Consider the following 17146-nt stretch of genomic DNA (forward strand, 5'->3'; position numbering starts at 1 on the left):
ATAGCTTCACGTTAGGCTTTGTGCCCACTGAATCGTGCACAGTAACAGTTATCCCGCTCCACAAAGGGGAAGCCACCACTGATCCTGGGAACTATCGCCCTATTAGCCTGACGAGCTTTGTCTGCAAGGCCATGAAACATATCATCATGGAATTCATGAAAAGACACTGGTAACCTCCAAACTCTGGACCCCATCCAGTTCGGGTTTGTGAAAGGCAGGTCTTGCCTCCTGGACCTGGTCAACTTCTTTGAGGCAGTCACCGAAGCCGTAGACGAGGGCAAGATGGTTCACACAGCCTATCTTGACCTTGCCAAGGCTTTTGACACCATCCCCCATTCTGGAATCCCTGTGTTACAAGATGGGTTTCTAACTGGCTCACTGACGGAACCCACACTGTAAAATTTGCAGACTCCAAATCTGACTTCAAACCAGTGACAAGTGGACTACCACTGGGTTCAGTCCTGGGACACCTCCTCTTTGGTATCTACTTCTCTGAAGTACAGGCTAACACAGAAGGTCTCTGGCTAACTAAGTTTGCAGATGACTGTAGACTAGGAGTTATAGTCAAGTCCCCAAATGATGTGGACATGACATCCTACAGAAGGGCCTCACTGAGACAGATGCGTGGTGTCAGAGCCATGGCCTTAAGCTCAGTGACAAAAGTGCATTGTTATCCCCTTTAGTAAAAACTCTGTACCCATGAACTACCACATAGGTGGCAGTCTTCTTAACACCGAATGTGTGATGAGACCTTGGGACCCAGGTGGACAGTAGTCTCTCCTTTGATAATCACATTGCCACAGTAGTCAGGAAATCCTTCCACATAGCACACCTCATCACAAAAGGGTTCTCGTCCAAAAAAAGAGGTCATTGTTCCCCTCTACTCGACACTCATTAGACCCATTATAGAGTACAACACCCCTTTTGGAATGTACCTCACAAGACATTTACAGCAGCTGGAAAGGCCACAGAAGTACCTCACAAAAAAGAATTACTGGCCTCAAACAGATGCCCTACACTGATCGTCTCAAAAAACTCTAGCTTTACTCTGTAGCATGTCGCCTACTCCAAGGTGATCTCTGCCTAACATATAAAGCTATGTCAAATCCAGAGCTGTTGGACATGCTACACCTAAAGAAATCCCAATCCCTCCGAGCTACACGCTCTAGGGACCTAACCTTGTCACCACAATAAAAGGACTTGCTGGAGGGATAGATTCCTGTCCCAGAGACTTCCCATACTCTGGAACAAGCTACCCATCTATGTCAAGCAAAGTTCCTTATTAACACTCTTCCAAGAAAAATCTTGATGAGTGGATGGGAAATACACCCCGGGGATCACTTCTGTGGCTCTGCTTGACAGGAGCACAGGAAATTAACTTTCTTGGGTTGGTGTAAGCCAATGAACTTTGTTGGCTAGGCTTACTTAGGCCCTTGGGCCGATAGCCTAGTACGTACCTATAATTGTGGTAATGAGGTTAAGGTCTCTTGAGAATGTGGTGTGGAGGGAATGGTATTTCTTTAGATGTAGCATTTCTAACAGAGCTGGGTCAGACATGGCTTCGTAAGTCAAGCAGAGATCGCCTCTTAAGTAGGCGATATGAGACAGTTCAGTATTTTTTTTTACCTTTGAATCTGGTTAAGGGAAGTTGTGCACACTACTGAGGGATGCCAGTGGGACAGAAAGAGTGTAGTCAGGCAGCAGTCATACTGTTTACTGGATAAATTTATGTAGTTTCAGTTATGTTTAAGCACTTCCTAAATCTGATTTAATCTAGACTTATTTAATGCCATATCACATTTCACTGATTAAGGGAGAAATGTGATTAGCTTTTCTAGTGCTCAGGATATCTCTGTACACAGCTGATTTGTCCTAGTAATATTACAAGATATTTAATGAACATTTAAGCAGCTTCACCTGGGCTAAAGTATATGTAAACCAGCAGTTGAATATTTTTTTTTATTAATTGACTGTTTAATGGGAATTGTTCCATAAAAAGCATACGAGAACTCAGAAAACTGCCTCACTGTTTAAAAGATAAAAGTCTGATATGGGACTGATTAATGCTGTCATTACACTCTAATGTTATACATGCTAATATTGTTATAAACAAATATCAAGCATTGTAAATCTTTTACAATGACAATAACTGACATTGATAATTTCTGAAATTTTTACTAATTTAAACTAAATGCTTTCTTAGTTCGATGCCACACTTGATCCCCAAGGCCTTAATCCTTTATTTCTAATATTTTCACTATCTATTTCTAATATTTTTCACTGTATCGACACCTTAGCAATTGTAACAATGGTTTTCAGCCCACTTGAAGATTTATACACGTTCATTTATATTATGAAATTTTTTTTTTTTTTTTTACACCTGATTTATTTGGTACGAAAGCGATCTTTGTTAAAAGTGTTTCAGTTTATAAGTTACTAATATGTATTCTGGTAGATGTTTACTGGTAGATCTTTTTGTTAGTCATTTTGTTAGTGAGTTGGTTTCTTAAAGTTTGGATTAGTAGGTTACCCTTAAGCTGTTTGTGTATTTTAATTTGTCTCTAGCTTTTAAGTTTCAGTTCTAAGTTACAACAGTTTGTTTACACTGTTGTGTTAAGGGGGAAGAGGGCTTGCTTAAAGGAATAAGTTTAATGCTTTTATTGCTCTTAACACAACCACCCTCTGTAACCACTCCCTTGCTCCCAATAACCGGATTATTTATAAATGAATGCACGTCTTCGATGGTTTTCATTATACTCTACTAGGATCGCTTGGTTGCGCGTTTCAGTAAAGGATATTCCATTTTTAACAACTGTGGGCTACCTACTATTTTATTATTTTGTAGTACATATTTTAAAGTTTGAATTTTATTAGTGAGCAACATATTTCAGAATGAACGTCACACCTTGTTACACAGTGGGTTTTCTGAGACTTCGAGTGATACCACTGATTTTTCTTTTTGCAAGTATACAGACCACAACCACCACTCTTCGAGATGTATAGTCAGTGTAGCAGTAAAGCTGCTCAAATGAGCACCTTGAGGTGCCTTCTTTTCCTCAAAGGATGGTATTACCAAAATAGAACATTTGAATCATACTAAAATTTTGCAACAGCTACTTTTGAAATAAATGAGCATCATGTTTGCTTCCTTTGTAGAAATTCCTGTGCTTTATACAGGAAAATAGATGGCTATTGGGACATTAACCCAAAATTCTGAATCACTTTATATTTGTTTTATACTTTCTCTCCCCTACTTAGAGTTGTCATTCACGTATTTTATTCTTTATTTGTTAATGAAGTAAGCATTCTAGGCCCCATTGTCTCTCTCTCTCCGTGGAAGACGGACCGGTTAAGTGACTTGCTCAAAGTTGCAGAGTAGACTTGTGGGGAAAAAAATAATTCAAGCTCAAGAGTTCTGGATGGAGCCCCTTAGCAACTCAGGGCTTTAATCCTTTGCACTAATTTGTTTAGCAGTGTGCACTTGTTCATTTGAGAAATCTCCATATTTATGCTTTTGAGTGTTGCAGTTTTTCTCTCAGGATTTCCTTTTACAGTTAACTTTTCACATAACATATTGTACTCTAACATACCCCTAATATATTTATTATGTTATTTTATTGCCTACCTCTTGTCAACACAGTATTTCACTCTGTTACTGTTGCTATGAGTTTTCATTGCTAGCTGTTCCTTGGCCAGATCCTTTATTCAGCTTAAATTTGTTACTTTAGAACTGAGATCATTATTTCATGCCTTATTTTTTTCAGTCTGTTAGTATGATTATTTTCCTGTTTTAGTTTCTGCATGTACCATATGCCATGTATTTATTTCCAACTTATATTTTATTGCATTTTCAGATTTAAATGTCATCAACAATGACAAAAAAAAGAAAACAGCATACAATGAAAGAAAATGAAAAACATTATACAGACATTTAACATAAATCACCTATATCATCCTGTCATGACAGAAGAAAAAAGAACTGGTTATCTACTGTATAGTAAATTACATTAGCCAACACAATAAGACATTTATCTAAATAAACTGAGGTAATATAGACATAATATTAGGAAACAAAAGGTGACCAGTAGATAATATAAGAAGTAAATTAAACCTTTGAACTCAACTATTTACAACTGTACAAATAGTGCCACTAATAGTTGAGAGATAAACGTTTACTAATCGTATGTTATTTTACAATGAATTATGCTGCTTAGAGGTTTTATTTTGCATACATACATTAAAGAACATTATTAAACCGAATTTACAAAGTTATATTTGATTATACTAAAATGAAACTATTCTTCTCTGCCATAAAGTTGTGGCTTTATGCTGTCATTTAGTGCATGCAGGTAGGCAGGTTATAGTAAATCATATACTTAACTAAAGTGGATGCCAGCACAGATCTTCATTTGTCTACACAAGGAATTTAAGAGGACACTGCTTTTTTCAGATGCACAACAGTAGAATGACTGTGATGTGATTTACTATCACAGTGACTCAGTATCGCAAAGATCTACTGTTAAGGGTACTTGCACAGAGCTTTACTTTCCAGGTACCTTTGCTGTTTATATAGTAGCTCACCGATTACCTATCACACCTTGTTTAAGTGCTGTGAATATGTTTATGCTTGTGTACTATTATTCTTTCCCAGTCCTTTGCAGATCTCCAGAACCTTCCTGTTACTAGGGTCATTCAAGTTTATAGTTGTTCTCCCTAAAAAATAATGTATATGTTTTGCTTGCATCCATTAACTGTCTGAAAAATTGGAGTATCATACCATTTAGTGTAATTTACTACCTTTTTTAGTTCTGCTGTTAACCATTTGTGTTAGGGCAGTCTTTCCCCAGCTACTGCCATCTGACACAGACATGAATCTAACATCTTATGTCTACAGCTGACCTTTGCAGACAGTACTGTATGAGATTAGTGTTTAAGGTAAACAGGTATGTACAATGTAAGTTATTGCCTGTATTCACTGATCTCAGTCATACTGTTTGCTACCTTATCTGTCAAAGGTGTTACCGAGGTATAGTGATGTTATTTAATGTTTCTGAATTAAATAACACCACTGTACCTCGGTAACACCTTTGATAGATAAAGTAGCAAACAGTATGACTCAGATCAGTGAATACAGGCAATAACATACATTGTACATACCTCTTTTTAATGTTTCTGAATTATAGCCGCGGCGGTGCATCGGTAGCGTTGTTGCCTCACAGCAAGAGGTTCTCCCGTTCGATTCTTGGCTGGAGTGCCTTCTGTGTGGAGTCTGCATGTCCTCCCTGAGGTCGAGTGACGTTCGAAAGACATGGCGTGCCTTCATTGGCATCGAGCTGGCACCTTAATAATCTACTGCCAGTCATTAGCAGACTGGAGTTCCACTGTGGTGACACCTAACCGGGAAAAGCCAAAAGATGATTTAATGTTTCTGAATTTTGTATTTGAAAATGATGACGTTCCAATTTAGATGTTCATGGTCAACTGCTGTAAATAATTATATGAGCAAAATATTGTACATTATTTTGTAAACTGGTGTGTTTTAACTTATTGTCATGGTAATCTAAATGTACCTTCTCTTTTTGTCTGCAGGATGGCAATGATTCAGATGAGTTCATGTAAAATAACTGAAATGCTGCAACAGTTTTTCCTCGCTGGATTTCTGCATGGAGGACATTGAAAATGCCAAAAATTACTGTATTTGCCTGGTCATCGTATCGATGTTGGCAGTAATGCAGAAAATGAGTACCGTCAATAGTCTTTGTGCAATGGCTCACTGCAGACAGATTAGACATAGGCTTCATCTTTACTTTATGGGGAAACAGTTTTCTACAATAAAAGACATGTACGAGAATCATCTCCTAAATTCACCAAACAGCAGCTTTGCAGACGTTTTGCTGTTTTTACACATGATACAATTGGTCTATTCTTTAACTGATCACAGTGTAAATTAACAGTAACATAGGTGGCACAACTTATAAATTGGCCTTTTATAAATGACACTTTTTTTTTTTTTTTTAGAGTTGCCACTGGATCATTAATTGCTGTTAAAAGTATTTTAAGTTGCCATCAAACTTATATTTGTAACTTTTATTACACAAGACAAATGCTAGCATGGTTGGAATGAAACATCAACTATAGGTGAAATAAGCAGTAAAATCTGTTTATGCTCTGCTTATATGTGTACCTGTATGTTACAGATTAAAGTTGTTTAGACAAGATGAGGTTTTTTTTCTGTATTAAGGCATTGCAGACATCTTTGACACCGATGGATTTGTGTACACCCTTTTTAAGTAATAGGATCAGTTTGCCATATGAACGCAGGTTAGATTATTGCTTGTCCTGTTGTCCCCTTGCTTCTCTGAACCAGCAGTTTTTATCCCACAGCTTATTGATAGCACATGTGATGTGTGTATTATGATTTTATTTTGAGCTGCTGATGACTCAAGGTCTTTGGGAAAAAAAATTACAAAGAAATGTTTCATACTGATTCAGTGAAAGCCAGATTTGATTTGAGTTTTTCATCAATGGAAGCAAAACAAATGCATGTTTTAATTTACTGTCCACCATACTTTATGATCATGTGACTAATTCAGAACTGTTCATTTAATCTTGTAATCAGTATCTACACAGACACAGGTTTGCAAGCTGCAGAACAATTCAGTTATTGCATTATCATCTCGGTTACACCTCTTGATGTAATTTCATACTCTAATTTTATTTAGGTGAATGAAACTGTTCTTAACTAAATTTATCTCACTTTTTATTGTATTTTGTCTTGTCATTTGGCTAACTCTGAACTGCTGTATGCAGTGTTTTGGGTGTACCAATGAATGTGAAATTGTTTAAGTTCAGTAATGGAACTGTACAGAATGAGACCTAGGAGACAAGGATGTTTAGGTATGTTTATGATACTGAGATATTTAGCATAGTATGGGTGTAAATGTTCTGACCTTGTAGAGGTGAGACTGTAGCAAATGATGCAGAGCTCTGTAGAACTTGCCAGACATGAGATTTTAAGTAGAGTACTGTGAAGGAATGCATTACAGATAGAGGAAAATGTAGCAGAGATCAGCATGCTACAGAACGAGAAGTAGAGGGTTATGGTAAAGGAACTGGTCTTGTGTAGTAACTCACTTAAAATATTCTGTTATCAGAAGAATAGCTGGAGAACAGAAGACATGAATACAACTAGATATTGTATCAATACTTAGTCTTAAGGCAGGCCAAGGTACTGTCTGCTTTAAAGTCTTAGTACATGGATTAATAGTCTGCTTGTTATAATTAAACTGATGGATTGTCCAGATGAATATATTGGTAAAGTGAGCAAAGCTTTATTAGCTTTGGAAATGTATCCTGAAGCGCTTCATTTTCTATCTGCTAGTACAGCAAGCAGGAAGAGATTAATATGGAGGGATCTTCCCTCACATCTTGACCTCTCAAACTACTCCTTCTTTTGGGCACAACTTAAATGAACATCTCACATTATAGGCTGCTTGTAAATGCAGTGCTTCAGGTCACATAACCTCGTCTCCCTCATTTCCGGCACGTACTGCCTGTCATTTTCATTATAATATCTCTCTCTTAATTTCTACCTAGTTGCTTCTCTAACTGACGTAAATATTGCATGCAGTGGTTTCTGTTGACTACTTTCCATTGAATGTCTGAGACCTTGAATTCTTTGAGTTTTCCTTTTATGTGAAGCCCTTAGAAAACTGGTAGAAAAATGGCAAGGCATATTCTTGCCACAGTAGAAATAAACTGAATGAGAGCTGGAGTAAAAGCTGTGAGTCACTGTATTGGGAAGCAGCAGATTATTCCTGTAAATACATCTACCACTACATATAACATTTCCTTTTCCCATTGTATTTTTTTCTCTATGGAATGATCTCTCCTTTGCCAAATTATGTCAGAGTGCATGGACACATATGCATGTATATATGTAGTGTGTGTGTGTTCATTCAACCCATTCACAAGCTGACTTGTTGAACTGCAAAGTAGCTGATGGAACGTACTGGCTTTTCTACTGTAGAAGATTGCAGTATAGTGGAGATTGGGGAAATTTACCCTTTCCCCACTTTATTGGTATATATAGTTGGGGTGCAGCGGCGCTTGCTTCAAGTCTTTTGATTCAAAGTGATGTGCATGTGAGTCTTTGTAATTCAAACTGTTTTGGTGTATGACTTGGCACTCATAGTTTTGGTACATTGTGTCCGTCCTACAATCAAGATTTTATATATATATATATATATATATATATATATATATATAATTCATTACACCTCATAATGTGGGGTTAGTAAGAAAAATGTTTTGTGTTGGAGCTGTAAACTAGAGATGAAGGCAGATTGGTCTCGCGTGTTTTTTGACAGTGTTCTTAAATCTTACTGGGATAGCATCAACAATTTTCTTCAAGCTTTATTCTCAGATAAATTTCTTTTATCCAAATCCTTAATTCTGTTTAGCACCCCAGTTCCTGTGTGTGTTAAAAAAATAAATATTCTTTGTTTATGGTCTGTTTTCACAGTAGCAAGGAAGATTATAAATAGAAACTGGAAGTCTGAAAATTCCCTTTCTTTTCTTGAATTCAAGAATGCCATAACTGAACTATCATTTGGAACCGATGACCATGAATATCAAGATCCATTAGAAAAGCTTCATCCTATAACCTGTGGTCTAAATTAAAAGATGTACTAGAAAAGCAGTTACTGAAATATCAAGATTATTTAAATGTTTAAAAGATCTTTGTTAAATCTTTTTCTAGTGGACACCATTGTAAATACTTTAGTTGTATGTGTTTTTGTTCATTGTATTATCGACCAATTTTTATATTGCATATTATGTTAATGATTATTAAATTTTCAGCAAGAAAAATGTTTTAAATTATATATGTGTTTGTGTGTGTGTGTGTATATATATATATATATATATATATATATATATATATATATATATATATAGAGGTCTACTGCTTTTAGTCAAATTACATTTGATCGAAAATGATTTCAGGCAGCCCACTTCACTGAAAGCTCATTTGGTCGAATTCCATTTGGTCAAAAATGGAATATAGTTCCTGCCCCACTGCAGTGCGACCCTGGAGTGAGAATATAAAGTTTGGGGGGGGGGGTCACATTTTGCAACTAGTTTTTACTGACGTTATATGTTTCAATGTATTTTTAATGGAGACGCGTATATAATAGTGCATACACTGCAATTATGTGGAAGGCTACGCCCACCACGCCCCCCCCCCAATGTGGGGGGCTGTGCCCCCACCCCTTTACTTTATATTCTCACTCCAAGGTCGCACTGCAGTGGGTCAGGGGCTATATTCCATTTTTGACCAAATGGAATTCAACCAAAGAAATGCATTTTTGGTGAAGTGGGCTGCCTGAGATCATTTTTGACCAAATGTAATTCGACTAAAAGCAGTAGACCCATATATATATATATATATATATATATATATATATATATATATATATGTGTGTGTGTGTGTGTGTGGACATACACAGAAATGTATACATATATTTGTATGGAACGAATGTATGTGTGAATGGGTTAATACTGTGTTATAATAATGTACCAGATATCTAAGGATTATATAGTTTTTATTTGATGATGAAACAAAAGGCAGTGTGGTGCAGACGCACGCTTCCACAACCAAGGGTGCCAAAATAACTTTCTGAACAAAAAGAAAAAATACAGAATACATTTTGAAAAAATGTCCCAGAGTCTCCCACAAACATAGTAGCAATTCCTTTCCACGCATTACAGTAATTCCTTTTGTGTACTGGCAAGAAGCAGGAATCAAAGTGCATAGGATACAGAAGCTCATCTGTAGAGTACAATCCCCTCTGCATTCATTTATTAGTTGTCCAGGCCTGCTACAAAGAGAACACAATTATTTCTTAACTGTAGTGTTATCACAGAATCAGTGTTCCAGGCAGACATTTCCCCTGTGAGAGGCCTGCTTTTCTGGTGTGGTATGGCTATAGCCCTCTCTTTTAGACATAGTTTAATTCTGTAATTTATTCTGTAAACTGAAACATGCAGGAATCCAATTTATCAGCTGAAAAGATGTATAAGCAAACATACCAGAAGTGGATGGTGCATGCATCATATATAGTCTGTTATATGCCACACTTGCGTCAAAATTAAGTGATGCAGTAAATATAAATTGTTTTTTTTTAAATGGAAAGCAGTTAAACTGTAGGTTATTACTCAATGGTGATAACCTTCTTACACATTTTATTTATATGTTGTGATTTTTCATGTTTATTTGCAAGACAAAATATTTACATTTGTTGGGTAAAAGCTGCATATAAATGTATGTGGCTGAGCTACTTCTGACTGGCGACTTTGTCATCTTCAGTGGGAGTCCTGATTCAGACATTTTACTGCACTGTGTTATAGCGATGAGCTTTTAAGTCAATAAAGGTAAGAAAGTGCAAATAAGATTAGTCATGCCATTCATTTCTAGCGTGTTCCTTTGTGTTTTTATTAATTCCTGTGTTCATTAACTGATTTTTAGGAGCGTTCTGGAGCTGCCTTTTTTAAATAATTCTGTTTACAGTTATTTACATCATGTTTTAAAGCAATAGTTCTAGCTGCATAATTTTTTATACACCAATCTAGCATGAAGCCACCACATCTTATTACAGTGACTATTCTCAGCTTGAAAACCCACAGGTTCAGGCCCAGTTGATGGGCTGTGAGCCAGGCCTTATATGTTATGGTAAGTCGAGCCTGGTCTGTGTTTGTTTTAAAAGCCTGCAAAGAAAGCGCCCACCTGCATTGTATCATGTTCCCATCTTGTGTTTTCAAGCATAATAGAGGGCACAGTCTATAACCAGTGTAAATTTTTGTCAGAAAAGTTAGTTGCTTAATGAAGATAATGTCCACAGTACTGCCAAGCGTAGTGGCCAAGGTGATTACCTCACAGACAGAAGGTACAGGGTTTGAGTCTCATCTTTGAGGAAAATGGGCTAGGCTTACAATGGCCCACAAGGGCAGATAGCATAGTACTTACCTGAGAACCTATAAGTAGTAGAAAACCTGATGTCCATTGTAGGTAATGTTGCAGTACTGACTCTTGCTGCTTCCTGCCCTGCAGAAACTCACTGCCAGCTCGAGTACAGGAGTCAGCACCCCTTAGCATATAGATGTCCTTTGCTTTGGGTACGTAAGATGTACTTTGGCCAGCAGGTATAGTCTGATGCACAAGATTGCATTACTCAGTTGCCTGTCCATCGATTATCTTTTCAGGCTTGTTGGCTGTTGGTGAAGCACCCTCCAAGAGGAAAAAACGCTGAGAGAAGAAGGGAGCCACTTTTGAGATTTTAAGTATTTTTTCTCTGTTTATTTGCTAAGTTTTTCTGCATAGCTGCCTAGCTTGAGCATTTTCTGGCTTGTTAAACTTGATTTATGTATTAGTAGCTGTATTTAGAGCACAACCAAAAGCTGTTTGCTGAATTTCCTGTTTGCACTTAATTTTAAATCGTTTTTTCTTAAAACTTGCATATTTTCTGTCCTTGACCTAGCACTCTTGTGTGGGGTCATTTACTGCACTGTTATAACTTGATATTACTTGTGAACCTCTGCTATCTCTGTAGAAACAAAACAAAAAAAAATCTTGCTTTTTTCCCACTTTTCTGAGAGTTAAAAAAGTTCAGTTACAGGCTTGCTGTTCCTGAACTGTTTGAAAGTTTCTGTGAGGCCATTTTTGCTTGGGCTGAAGGAGGGGCTCTGTGTTCATCAGTGGCAGTGACTAACATTGAGCAGCTTCCCTGCCCCCCGTAGAGGTGGTTACTGACTTGAAACTGTAGTTTTATTGGCCACTAGGGTCATTTCCATAACTCCTTCATCTTCCTCTCTTAAAACCTAGTTGCCTCGTGGTTTGAGCGTCTTTTCAGGCTTGTTGGCTGTTGGTGAAGCACCATCCAAGAGGAAAAAACGCTGAGAGAAGAAGGGAGCCACTTTTGAGATTTTAAGTATTTTTTCTCTATTTATTTGCTAAGTTTTTCTGCATAGCTGCCTAGCTTGAGCATTTTCTGGCTTGTTAAACTTGATTTCTGTATTAGTAGCTGTATTTAGAGCACAACCAAAAGCTGTTTGCTGAATTTCCTGTTTGCACTTAATTTTAAATCGTTTTTTTCTTAAAACTTGCATATTTTCTGTCCTTGACCTAGCACTCTAGTGTGGGGTCATTTACTGCACTGTTATAACTTGATATTACTTGTGAACCTCTGCTATCTCTGTAAAAACAAAAACAAAAAAAAAATCTTGCTTTTTTCCCACTTTTCTGAGAGTTAAAAAAGTTCAGTTACAGGCTTGCTGTTCCTGAACTGTTTGAAAGTTTCTGTGAGGCCATTTTTGCTTGGGCTGAAGGAGGGGCTCTGTGTTCATCAGTGGCAGTGACTAACATTGAGCAGCTTCCCTGCCCCCCGGAGAGGTGGTTACTGACCTGAAACTGTAGTTTTATTGGCCACTAGGGGTCATTTCCATAACTCCTTCATTTGTCCTCAGAGGAGTGGTTTAAGGCAGTAACTTGTAGTTTATTGTCCATTTTGGGTCATTTCCTGTCTTTTCCAGCCCCCTGCTATAAAGCACGCTTTAGCTGAGTTGCCACTGTTGCACACTAGGGCAGCTCGGTTAAGCAGGTTTAAACTATTCGGCTACCTAAAGTCCACTCTTGAAATTTTCCCTTAAAACTACCTTCTTTGAACTATAGTACTGATCTAATCAGCGTATCCTATAATTAAAAGATCATCTCTACTTGACTCCAAGTAGACTATTCTCTATCTGTTAAACGTAGCACTTGCTCCTACAGTACTTATTACCTTGATACGGCACTCTTGTCATAGATAGTACCCCAAAAAGGCATCCCCCATTTCTCGGTCACCCACGCCCCGAATCTTTTTAAAGTTTTTTGTCTATTCCTTCTAGCATGTCGAGGGATCAGTTGCTAGTGTCCTCTCCTGCTCAGCTGGTGAACCTGGGAATATTGAGGCAATGTTACAATTGCCTCATGTACACAGACAACCCTCTCCTCCTCCCACAAAACACAAATACATGCGAGAGATGCAACTATACGGCCAAACTGGAGGCTGAGCTCTCAACATAGGACTGGCATGACCAGTCAGGAGGAGAAGGTTACCACACACACTATAGACCCAGTCTCACATAGTACCATTACAACCTCAAATCATACACATCAACACACAAAGACATACTCGGAGGCTCTGATCAAAAATCTACCAAAACAGCAGAGGCCACCAAAGCAGACACCCAAACAACCACCACCTCAGAACACAACACCTGCAACACATAGACCTCACAGTCAGAGTGTCAAACAGTCACAGCCCTTAAGGCCAAACACAATGCCAGACACACTAGTCATTGGTGACTCCATAGTCAGACACACTGACGTCCCGCGCACCAGACTGAGTAAGGAGAAGGTCACAGTAAGCTGCCTGTCGGGCGCTAGAATCCGCCACATAACGCAAGCACTCAGGTCTCTCAACAGCAGGTACAAATATGACTCAGTCATTGTCCACGCTGGTGTAAACGACCTGAGACGCACTCCTTGGACTACATGAAAAGAGACATTGAGGAGCTCTCTGATTATGTAGCTCAGGCAGGTATGACCCTGACCTTGAGCAGTATCCTACCTTCACCAAGAATGATGCTACAATACAGAGATAAGATGATCAGCTTTAACAATTGGCTTAAACACTGGTGTCATTCAAAGGGGATCCAGTGTCTGTCTGCCTGGGATGACATGCTGGACAAGCCACGCTGCTTCAAGGGACGGCTTGCACCTGTCACCCTGGGATTCGGATATTGGCAAAGGCTCTTGCCACCCCATAGTGCCTTTTTAGGCAAGGCTCAAATTCTAAACCTACCTCCCTAGAACACAAAAAGGAAAAACTAAGGGTAATGCTGCTCAATGCCAGAAGTCTAAATCTCAAAATGCACGACTCGAGGCCCTTCTCAGTATGGAGAACATCGATGTCTGTGCTGTGACAGAAACCTGGTTCAAGGCTCCTGAGAGCACCCCAGCTATCAGGTTTTACCTCATATCATGCTCCGCCCCAAAATCCGGACAATACCAAGAAAGGAGGGGGGGGTATCCATATTCATCAAGGACACCCACACCTCAAGACTGGTGGCAACGCACGATGCATCGGAGACCATCCAGGTGCAATTAACCATAGGCAAGACTGCTCTGCAAATTGTAGCATGTTACAGGCCACCCTCACAAACTCAGGAACCTCACATGGCCTTCCTGAAAACACTAGAGGGGATAAATGTATCACCAAACACCATCATACTAGGTGACTTCAATTACCCTAATATAGACTGGGAACACTACTCAAGCCCAAACACCCTAGCCCAAACGTTCCTGGAATTCATAAACTCAAATGCCATGGAACAACTAGTCACCATCCCCACAAGAGGAGATAACATACTTGATCTCATCATCACGAACATGGGAGCACAATGTTCAACACCGAGGTGTACCCCTCACTGGTGAGATCAGACCACAAACTAATCTCGCTGGAGGTCCTCATCCCACCCCGACCTGAAATAAAAAAGACCACAGTAAAGAACTTCTCAAAAGCCGACTTCACACTTCTAAAGACTAGTGTGGTCTCCTTTAAGGCCCCGAGCCAGCGGAAAACAGTACTCAAGCCGCTGAATCACTTACAAATGCCTTCTACCAGCACCTGCAGGACTGCATGGATAAGGCAATCCCAAGCAAAACAAAGACTTTTTTTGTACCAAAGGCAAGCGTCCAGTCTGGTGGACCCCAGCCATAAACAAACTCTACAACAAAAGGAGGAAGCTACTACAAGATAGAGCAAAATCCTTAAAAGGTAAGACACCCTTGATCACTATAAGTAAAAACTAAGAGCTCTCATAAAATCATCCAAAGCAAATTTCGAGAGAAAAATAGCTAAAGACTCAAAAGACAATCATAAGGCCTTCTTTAGCTATGTTAGAAACCTGGGAGGAAACTCCCAGATATGCTCAGAGCTAGTTCAAAATGATGTGAAGATTACTGATCCTACAGACATTGCCAACATACTGGCTGACAGGTTCAGTGCAAACTTCTCCCCCCTCCCCCACAAAAGGAGAGATATCTATACCAAACGATTGCAGCCCCCAAACATCTCCAGCCCAAGTGAGAACTGCTCTCTCCAAAGCAAAAACACAGCATCCATGGGACCTGATGGTGTCCCCGGCTGTGTGCTCCATGAACTCAATGAGGAATTAAACCCACAGCTAGGACAGCTGTTTAATCAAAGTCTTACCTCTGGATACGTACCCAGGAGTGGCGCACTGCAACTGTGGTACCACTTCACAAAGGCGGTGCCTCCACCGACCCTGGAAATTACCGCCCATTAGCTTGACAAGCCTTATCTGCAAAGCCATGGAGAGGATCATAATGGACCTCATAAATAAAGACATAGGGAATTTGCAGACTTTGGATCCAACCCAGTTTGGCTTTGTCAAAGGTAGATCATGCCTTTTAAACTTGGTTGACTTTTTGAAACAGTCACCAAAGCCATTGATGAGGGAAAGGCAGTCCATACAGCCTACCTCGATCTGGCTAAGGCCTTCGATACAATACCCCACTCGGGTATCATTGAAAAACTCATCAGCTTAAATGTCAACCCATACATCACAAGATGGGTTGCAAACTGGCTGAGTGACAGAACCCACAGGGTCAGAGTTGCTGGCGCCATGTCAGACTCAAAGCCTGTCACAAGTGGTGTCCCACAGGGCTCAGTCCTGGGCCCACTCTTGTTTGGCATCTACTTTTCCCAAGTACAAGCAAACACAGGAGGGTTATGGCTGACAAAGTTTGCAGATGACTGCAAACTGCGGGCCATAGTAGAAAACACATCTGACACAGATATCCTTCAGAAGGGTCTCACAGAAACGGATAACTGGTGCCAGAGCCATGGCCTAAAGTTAAATGCCAAAAAATGCATAGTCATACCCTTCGGGAAAAACAAGGTTACCCCTAGCTACCAAATAGGTGGCAATCCACTGAGCACAGAAGAAGTTATCAGGGACCTGGGGACCCAGGTTGATAGTAGTCTGTCATTCGACACCCATGTAGCTAAAGTAGTTAGGAAGACGTTCTACATTGCCCACCTTATCATGAAGGGATTCTCATCTAGATCAAGGGAGGTCATAGTCTCCCTTTACTCATCACTCATCAGACCAATGATTGAGTACAATGCCCCATTCGGAATGTATCTGACCCGACACTTGCAGCAGCTGGAGAGGCCACAAAAGTTCCTCACCAAAAGGATAAAGGGTCTCAAAAATCTGTCCTATGCTGCCCGACTGAAAGAACTCCAGCTCTATTCAGTCGCCTACCGCTTTCTCAGAGGTGACCTTTTCCTAACATACAAGGCCATGTCAAACCCAGATTTTATGAATATGCTTCACCTCAAAAAATCTAGATCCATCAGAGCCACAAGGGCGGGAGACTTAAACCTTGACACGGCTATTAATAGGACGTGCTGGAGGGATAGATTCATCACCCAAAGACTCCCTATGCTGTGGAACAAAATCCCGGTACATGTGAGGCAGAGCACCTCGCTGGCCTTGTTCAAGAGAAATCTTGACCAATGGATGGGAGATCGCAGATATACCCCAGGGATTACCTCAGTGTCACTGCTCGACAGAGGCACAGCAAAATAATGGGTATAGTTCCCCATACTAAAGGGGTGGCATAAGCCACAAAACGATGGGCTAGGCTTGTAAATGCCCTCGGGCAGATAGCCTAGTATGAACCTATGAACCTATGAATGACCAGAGCATTTTACAGATGTACCCCATTGGGGACTTTCCTTCTGTCTGTAGCTTGTGTTGTAATTTGTGAACCTTCAAAAAGGTTAATAACTGCCATTCATGTAGGAAAAGAATCCTCCACAAAGACTTTCATTCATACTGCCTTTTCTGTTTAGGGTCCCAGCATGACATTGTCTACTGCCTCTTCTGTGCTAGGTTCAATAGTTAGACAATTATTTTGGCTAGCTGAATCTCGCCAGCACCACTTAGATTCAGGTAACCATGGGCCTTTGCGTGCAATGGCTGTCCCTAATAAGTGAAAGGTTAAGCACCTGAA

The 17146-nt window shown here is 39.6% G+C and overlaps 1 protein-coding gene across 2 annotated transcripts in view; it reads left to right on the top strand.

The window, feature by feature from the left end:
* Window positions 1-6218, top strand: part of CCDC25 (coiled-coil domain containing 25) — a gene marked incomplete in the record, with an annotated part of 783974 nt that extends 777756 nt beyond the window's left edge. For both annotated transcript variants that reach the window (XM_044062680.1, XM_044062681.1), the window contains 1 exon segment: window positions 5590-6218. In XM_044062680.1, coding sequence (XP_043918615.1) covers window positions 5590-5619 — 30 coding nt within the window.
* Between the last annotated feature and the right edge of the window lie 10928 nt (window positions 6219-17146).

Source organism: Protopterus annectens, chromosome 2.part1 (assembly GCF_019279795.1).
Source record: "Protopterus annectens isolate FY-2018-M chromosome 2.part1, PAN1.0, whole genome shotgun sequence".
NCBI classification, from domain to species: domain Eukaryota; kingdom Metazoa; phylum Chordata; order Ceratodontiformes; family Protopteridae; genus Protopterus; species Protopterus annectens.